This window comes from Capricornis sumatraensis, chromosome 5 (assembly GCF_032405125.1).
Source record: "Capricornis sumatraensis isolate serow.1 chromosome 5, serow.2, whole genome shotgun sequence".
NCBI classification, from domain to species: domain Eukaryota; kingdom Metazoa; phylum Chordata; class Mammalia; order Artiodactyla; family Bovidae; genus Capricornis; species Capricornis sumatraensis.
In genome coordinates, this window is record NC_091073.1 from 48,434,072 (window position 1) to 48,443,146 (window position 9,075).

General features: G+C 41.1%; 1 protein-coding gene across 1 annotated transcript in view; it reads right to left on the reverse strand.

Annotated features, from left to right (window-relative positions):
- RSBN1L (round spermatid basic protein 1 like) overlaps positions 1 to 6,555 on the reverse strand; it is a 62,001-nt gene extending 55,446 nt beyond the window's left edge. Inside the window, exon 1 of the mRNA XM_068973004.1 lies at positions 5,991 to 6,555. Coding sequence (XP_068829105.1) covers positions 5,991 to 6,555 — 565 coding nt within the window. The remainder of the gene's footprint in view (positions 1 to 5,990) is intronic.
- Positions 6,556 to 9,075: the final 2,520 nt, after the last annotated feature.

Genomic DNA, 9,075 nt, shown 5'->3' on the forward strand with positions numbered 1-9,075 from the left:
CTGTCCATCACTAACTCCCGGAGCTTACTCAAACTCATGTCCATTGAGTCGGTGACACCATCCAACCATCTCATCCTCTGTCGTCCCCTTCTCCTCCTGCCTTCAATCTTTCCCAGCATCAGGGTCTTTTCCAACAAGTCAGTCCTTCACATCAGGAGACCAAAGTATTGGAGTTTCAGCTTCAACATCAGTCCTTCCAGTGAATATGCAGGACTGATCTCCTTTAGGATGGACTGGTTGCATCTCCTTGCAGTCCAAGGGACTCTCAAGAGTCTTCTCCAATACCACAGTTCAAAAGTATCAATTCTTCGGCGCTCAGCTTTCTTTATAGTCCAACTCTCACATCCATACATGACTACTGGAAAAACCATAGCTTTGACTAGACAGACCTTTGTTGGCAAAGTAATGTATCTGCTTTTTAATATGCTAAGTTGGTCATAGCTTTTCTTCCAAGGAGTAAGTGTCTTTAATTTCATGGCTGCAGTCACCATCTGCAGTGATTTTGGAGCCCCAAAAAATATTCTCTCATTGTTTCCACTGTTTCCCCATCTATTTGCCATGAAGTGATGGGACCAGATGCCATGATCTTAGGTTTCTGAATGTTGAATTTTAAGCCAAGTTTTTCACTCTCCTCTTTCACTTTTATCAAGAGGCTCTTTACTTCTTTGCTTTCTGCCATAAGAGTGGTGTCATCTGCATATCTGAGGGTTTTGATATTTCCCGGCAATCTTGATTTACTCTAAAACCAAGTACTATTTTTTCAATATCCTATTTATATAGTTTATCTATAATTTGAAATTTTTAATTCATTTGAGGATGGTGAAAAATGAATGAGTTACTATTAACTGTAATATACACTTCTGAAATATACACTTCTTTGAACAAGTTAGTATGGCTCATACTAATACCAAAAATTCTGGTATACCAGAAACCTGGATACCAATGGGAAAACTATACAGGTTATACCTACCCATGAATTAAATAAAACTAAATGTCTCCAATGTCTTCTATAGGAAAGAAGAGTTAGGGACTAACATCCCTATAAATGCCTACAATATGCCAGGTTCAGGTAATTTCATGCTCTGAAAAGGAATACCTATAATAACAGATGAGTATGAGCTCAAAAAGATTAAGGCATTTCACCAGTGTCCCACAAATAGGCACAAATCAAAATAAGGCTAAAATTTAAGATCTTTTCTTGAAAAACAGACCCTAACAATAAGGAGAAGGAAAAAAAAATTGAACACATAAATTCCATTTTTAATATAACTGTGAAATTATAATTTTAACCTGAAATACAACTTACAAAGACAGAAAGCTGATGGTAGAATAGTAAATGACCTAGCATAATGAAAGAAGGTTAATATAAATCCTTATAGAAAGAAATAATAAGAAACAACTCTGTTTACACCGCAGTACCTCAGAAAGGCTTAGAAATTCAAAGTGCTGGGAGAGGCAAGATGACAGAACCATACTGCCTCACCCTCCCCACCTCTCCACACGCCCCCTCCCCCTCACACACACACTAAGGGAATGAGAGGTATTCTGCAAAACTGAATCGGAGTGTGGCTCCAGTCTCAGGGATGACACATACAGAAAAAGGGAGAAATTACATGCTGGTATGAAAACAGGCAGATTTACTGAAAACTTATAAATCAGTGAGATTTGTAGCTTTCTTCTCATATCCAGCATTAGAACCCTGACATCAAAACTCATTACTTCTGCCAGTCCTCTTCTCTCTCCACTATTCCGTTTATACAGATGAACAGAAAAATGAAGGAAGAAACTGAAAGCCCTCTTACCAACCACCTAGAGGAAAACAGACAAACAGAAGATAAAAAATAAGGGAGTTCAGTAGTCAGTAAGCTATGAGAGGGCTTCCCAGGTGGCTCAACAGGAAAAAAATCTGCCTGCAAATCCTAAAGACACAGGTTCAGTCCCTGGATCGGGAAGAACCCCTGTAGGAGCAAATGGCAACTCATTCCAGTATTCTTGCCTGGAAAATCCCATGGACAGAGAAGCCTGGGGGACTATACAGTCTATGGGTTACAAAGAGTCAGACAGACTTAGTGACTGGACACTCACACATGCTCATGCATGCCCAGTGAGCTTTCAATCATTCTCTTGATTATAAAGGAACTGCTAAGGATCATACAGATCTGAAGAAAGCTCTGAGCAAAAAGAAAGAGACCAAAACAAACAGAAAAAAAGTTAGAGGAAGCAGATACAATGCAAGGCATGGAAGAACATGCCAAAGAAACTATAATTAACATCCTTGAAGAGATAACAGAAGATGCTGTACCTGTGAAAAAGAAAAAAAATGCTATAATACGGACAGAGAAGAGTTCATAAAACATTTTTTTTAAAAATGAAATTTTAAAACTTGGTTAAAGGATTGAAATCTCCCAAATAGAACAGACAGCTGTTTGGAGATCAAAGTTCTCAACATCAATACTGGAAGCCAGGCAATAAGGTAACACTTCCAAACTTTTAACGGAAAATAATTTCCGATACAGAAATCTCCCAACAGCCCAACAGTCAAGTGTGAGGGTAGAAATAAACCTTCCCAAGCAAGCCAAAATGAAGGAACAAACCAAAAGGAAGGCATGGGATCCAGGAAAAAAGGACTCAACAAAAGCGAAACAAACTCTCAGAATGTCCCAAGATGACAGCTTTGAGGCAGGCTTAAACAGAGAACAAACCAGAATAAAGCGGGAAGAAAGACAGCTATAGAAGGGATGACTACAGGAACAAATGGAACTACTAAGTTTATCTGACAGATTTGACCATGTGGAAAATTGTACTGAGAAGCATTTTATAGAGCTGCTAGAGGGCAGAGAAAGACAAAACTTAGCAAATGAAAAAACAAAGTATGGAAAACAAAAGGTTACACAATAAAATAAAATCACAGTAAACTACTATCTCACGAGTGACAAATATTTGGTCAGAATGATGAATACTCTTATCCTGAATTTAATCTAAAATTGCAGAATAACAGGTTTAGAAAGATGAAGAAAAAGCCCAGTTTGAAAAATCTTTGAACATCTATCCCTTTAAAATCACTGATATTTACATATATCAAATTATTCAATTCTAAAGAAAGCCTCTATTTTCATTAAATTCTTTAACTACACTTTCAAGGTGAAAAATTAGTGAAATGTCCTGGTTTTGTTCCTTTGCAAGGTCATTCTAAGGAAATAAGTTAATAAAGGCAAAGCAAAAATGCTAACAAAAATCAGAAAATCTATACAAGTTTTATTGGTTAGTGGATTCAGTTAAGGGAGCTTACTATCTAGTAACATGTCTGCTCTATTTTTTGCTGTAAGTTAAATGGCGGACACCAGCAAATATTCATTTTTATCTTCTACACTTATCAGTATTACAGGAAAATAGGCTGTGAACTCTTTAGTGGATTACCTCTTTATACAGCAAAACTTGCTTATTCATAATTTTAAAAATCTAAGATGTTTTCCACTTTTTCTTTTTATAAGAAAGAAATTTAACTTTTACTTGATGACTAAGGCTATCATGCAAGTCAGCTCCAGCACTATGACAAGATGGCCTCAGAGTTTTTAGGTGTGTGAGGCATCAGTCCTTATACTTAATGGGCTGAGACTGGTAAGTTCTTATAATCCCCCTGTCCATCACTTTTAACTTTCAGATATGCTGTCAACAGATCTGTCCTCAATCTGGACTGACCCATCTTTTCTAAGGGGTTTAAAAAAAAAAATCATGCTTTTGACTCAAGTAACATTTACTAGATGCCCTACTTTTCACACACACACTTTCATTTAATCCAAATAACTTCTGCTGGAATGGTAGCCAATGTAAAAATGCAGCAGTTCTGACTGAAAACTTATTTTTAAAAAATTCTACTAATAAATACAGGAGCTTAATTGTTTAATGGAGTTTGGGGGCTCGATCAGATTTTCATCATGAAATTTACCATCAAGACACTAAAAGCAATCCTCCTCAATGACTTTTAGTTTTCTCTCTATAAAAACAGCATTTCCATCCAAGAAAGAGAAGAAAATTTTACCACGGTGTTACTATCTAGTCACTATTCAAAAAACCTATAAATCATGAAAAAACAGCTTAATGTAAAAGCTATCATTGCTTATATTCAGGCTTAATAATGTAGGCTATAGCCTGCAAACAGAGGATTCTAAATGCAATTTAAGATTAGAAAACTTCTTCTTTAACAGCCATTTCACTTTAAAAGTGATTTATGTGCTCCAGTTTTTGAGTTAGAATTATTAAAGATGCTTATTTATTTTCACCCATTCCAATACGTTGACAATGTTATATTCATATTCACTTCCTCAAAGAACTTAGAAGTGCAATTACACTGTTTACACATCACAAGTAAGACTAATATTGAGCTGTAAATGCGGACTTCCAGGCACTTTCAACTTTTAAACGTATTCAAACAAAATTGCTTTAAAACAAAAATCACCTAAAATCTCAGACTAAAAGTAGTACAAATCCCATCCTCAAAACCACTTTTCTAGAAACAAAACTCTTCAAAGCTGTGAGATCCTTTATCTTGTGCCAGAGTACCTGATGGCTATGCTTAGATATCAAAAATTTGCTACAGGCAGACCATCGAAGTAACACTGTTGTTACATACTCAGGTGCAGCATTTTTTTTAAAACTACGAAAAAATACAGAGAATTTTTCATGATCTAAGGTACCATTAGATTAGTAATGCTGGGGATGACCCAGAGAGATGTTATGGGGAGGGAGGTGGGAGGGGGGTTCATGTTTGGGAACGCATGTACACCCGTGGCGGATTCATGTCAATGTATGGCAAAACCAATACAGTATTGTAAAGTAAAATAAAGTAAAAACAAAAAATTAAAAAAAAAAAAGATTAGTAATGCTAAAAGTGCTTGACATTTCATTTTTTTCCTAAAACATACTTTGACAACACCGTGTATCAACGTACATTTATAATAAAGATCATTACGTGCTTTCAGCTTTTAATCACATAAAAATCTAATTTTCAACCAGTCTCCACATGTACCACTCTCAAAACATTGTGCACGAAATGGCTAAACAGGACTATCTATTTTACAAAAATACTTTCTGAAAATTATATATGCTTAGCCTACATTTTAAAAGAAGACCGTGTAGTCCTGTCTGCAAAGAGTGCTTAAGAATGTGCCTTTCTCACAAGAGTGTAAACCAATTATCCTCCATTTAAAAATAAATTTTAAAAAATAAAGAGTAAAGAATCTGCCATTCTCTGATGCTAAAACATTCTGCAGCCAAGTATTTGGTCTGGGCAAAAAAAAGTCAATGTTCCTGATTTTATCATTAGCTGCAAGAAAGAAAAAAAAAAAGAATATGGCTGAAAATTCTTTTTGAAGGGTGGTATTTCAAACAGGACCACTCAAAATACTTAAGGGAGAGAAGTGTGGAGGGAGGGTACCTTATGAAACAGCACACTCCAGGCCCTGCACACTACCTCATTTCCCTAATAGGGATGAAAAGCTCAGGCCTCTGGTAGCTTCCAGCTGACGCCAATACTCTCCACACCCCTTTTCTTGATAGGATTTTCTGGCGTTGGGAGCCAGTGTCACAAATATAAATTCGTAACCATGTCTAAACGGTCTAATAGTCAAGCACATCTTTTACAAGACCAAACCTTTCCCGATCCCGTTTCCTCAAACCTCCCTCCATAGCCAAACACACCCAGGCGGGTTCTCTAGATCGAGTTCTACAAACCCTGCCGCGCATTAACTAGGAGGCAAAAACGATACAGAAAATGAGTTTCGGCCATTCCCCACTCTGCGACCGAAATTACAGGCTCCATTTCCTGTCCCCACGGGGACCGCAAAACAGCCTGCAGTGAACGGGAAGCCTCCCGCCCGCTCCCGGCTGGCGCACGCGGCCCCCGCACGCCCCCAGCCCGCGCCCCGCGGGCGCGAGCTCGTGCCTGGGACCCCGGGCGCCCTCCCCTCCCCGCTGCCGGCTTCGGCACCCACCTCGCGGCAGCGGCTTCATCTCCCCGTTCTCCTCGCGGGAGGCCCCGCCAGCGTCGCCCGCCCCGCCGAGACCGTGCCTCCGTCTTTCCTTCTCTCGCTTCTCCTTGGGTCTGCGCGGCTTGGCGCCGGCCGAGGCGGCGGCGGCGGGCAGCAGGAGATGGTGAGGCTGAGCGTGTAGCAGCGTAGGAGGCACCAGCAGTTTGCGCGGCACCGGCTGAGAGGAGGAAGCAGAGACAGAGGAGGGGACAGCCGTGCCTGCAGAGAAGGAGAAATTGCTCCGAGCAGACGACGGGGAGGGGGCAGCGGACAGAGCGGCAAAGCTCCAAGACCCAGGGCTGCCATAGCTCTGAGGCGAAGGTGCGGCGGGAGACTGCAGCTGCCTGCTGTTACCGCTGCTGGCTCCTTCTCCGTTCAGTCTACGCGGCGCCTTCTTCTCCTCAGTCCGGATCTTCTTGGCGGACAGAGGACCCGGCGGGTCCCGGGATGGGGCTTGCACTTTGCCGAACGATTCTTTCTCCGAGACGGCGGCGGGGGCGCCTTGCATTAAGCTCGGCGGTTCCGCCATTTTGCTCTCCTGTTGTATTTACTCTCCTCGGCTCCCGGGCGCGGGGCAGGGGCGGGCTCTCCTTGGGGGGCGGGGAAGGGGCGGATCGGTCTGGCCCTCCATTGGGCGAGCCACGCTGAGGGATATCTCCAAGAACCAATCAAAAGCGCGAATCTCTACCCGAAGTTGTGTGGGGAATCGCCTAGCATACCCGTTTTGGAGGTCACAGGTCCTCCAGGCGTAGTTAGTGGCGGAGCAAGCTGTGAGGGGAGGGTCTTCGAGTTGTCGCCCGCGTGAATTCGGGGGCCCAGTGAATGTCTGAGAGGAGCCTTCACTCCAGACCCCGAGTCAGTCCGAACCCAGGTCTCTCTCGTCTCTGCCTCGACGACTTTTTCTTGTACCACTTTCCCCTCCTTTTCCCCTGGGGTCCTTTTGGTCCCTCCCCTCTCTCTTCCCCCTCAAAAAGCCGAATTTCGCAGATTCTCAGCTGTGAAGAGAAAATTTTGCCGGAAATTAAAACCTTCCTTCTATTAGGCAGTAGTCGGTTGATGGGAGGGGCTAAAGGTCGCTTGGTGTCCTGACAAGATGCGATACTGTCTTGCTAAGATCATCTTTAATGCTTGAGGGAAAATAACTAACTGCAAACCTAGAACTTTCGGATTACTATCCAGCTTGAAGGTAAGACGCCTAGATAAATTTCTTTTTTAACTATTATAATTCAGATACCCTTAAGAAAAAATTCAATAGCGATGTTTATAGATGTTTGAAAAGAAAGAAGGTTTTGTGTGTATTTTAGCGTTTAGTTAGCAGTCTGAGTGTTTGATGTTTTGTAAGTGTGTGCTTTGATTTGTACCTTAGAAGATAAAGAATTTGAGGAGATGGGTTACAGTAATTGCAACCAAAGTGAAGAGTACGATTATAATTTTATTCCAAGATCTTACATGAGACCAAAAAGTCAAAGAAATATATATATATATAAAAGTTAGTCAAATGAGTAGATGACCAATCAGAGAATATTTTGAATCCCAAAAGGTGCCCTAAGTTGCCTGTAACTTTGTAGAAAACAATTGAAAGTAACTTTCCAGAATTCCCACTTCTTGGGAGTTCATGAAGTTGGAATTCTTAATTTTGTGTTCACTTTTGAGGGATAAAGGGGGTTGGTTTTAAGAATATTTTGGAGTCAAAACTTAATATTGCTTTATAGACTTTTTTGAGGTACCTCGAACTTTTAAAGTAATGAAAAGTATTTACTGTACTTTTAAAAAATGCAAAACAATAAAAACAAGTGTAAACTTTTGGAGTTGACTGGCAGTAGATATCTACCTGAAAAGTAACAATGGTGCAAGAGTGGACAAAGAGTATGGGGCTGGAAATTATGTGGTATTGACTACCTTTGTGATTTCTGTCAGGGTGCTCGTTTTCTGTCAGAACTTCTGGTTTATTTATTGTTAGAAAATTTTATTACATGACCACCAAGATCCCTTCTGCACTCTAAACTTCTGCAATATTTAAGAAGCTTTTCAAAATCACACTGAAATCACTAAGAAATTTACATCATTTATACCCATGCAAAAGTCTGGAAAATCTTATCTCTTAAAGGGTCCAGCTAAACTGAACTATCATCTGAATATGTTACTACTTGCACTATACTCTTTTATACTCTTACACTCTCTTATTAGGCCTGACCCTAATTTGTAGAGCCTGAGCAAGAGTATGGTTCAGTTCAGTTCAGTCGCTCAGTCGTGTCCGACTCTTTGCGATCCCATGAATCGCAGCATGCCAGGCCTCCCTGTCCATCACCAACTCCCAGAGTTCCCTCAAACTCGCATCCATCAAGTCAGTGATGCCATCCAGCCATCTCATCCTCTGTCGTCCCCTTCTTCTCCTGCCCCCAATCCCTCCCAGCATCAGAGTCTTTTCCAGTGAGTCAACTCTTCACATGAGGTGGCCAAAGTACTGGAGTTTCAACTTCAGCATCGTTCCCTCCAAAGAAATCCCAGGGTTGATTTCCTTCAGAATGGACTGGTTGGATCTCCTTGCAGTCCAAGGGACTCTCAAGAGTCTTCTCCAACACCACAGTTCAAAAGCATCAATTCTTTGGCGCTCAGCCTCTTCCACAGTCCAACTCTCACATCCATAAATGACCAAAGGAAAAACCATAGCCTTGACTAGACGGACCTTAGTCGGCAAAGTAATGTCTCTGCTTTTGAATATGCTATCTAGGTTGCTCATAACTTTTCTTCCAAGGAGTAAGCGTCTTTTAATTTCATGGCTGCAATCACCATCTGCAGTGATTTTGGAGCCCCCAAAAATAAAGTCTGACACTGTTTCCACTGTTTCCCCATCTATTTGCCATGAAGTGATGGGACCGGATGCCATGATCTTCATTTTCTGAATGTTGAGCTTTAAGCCAACTTTTTCACTCTCCTCTTTCACTTTCATCAAGAGGCCTTTCAGTTCCTCTTCACTTTCTGCCATAAAGGTGGTGTCATCTGCATATCTGAGGTGATTGATATTTCTCCCGGCAATCTTGATTCCAGC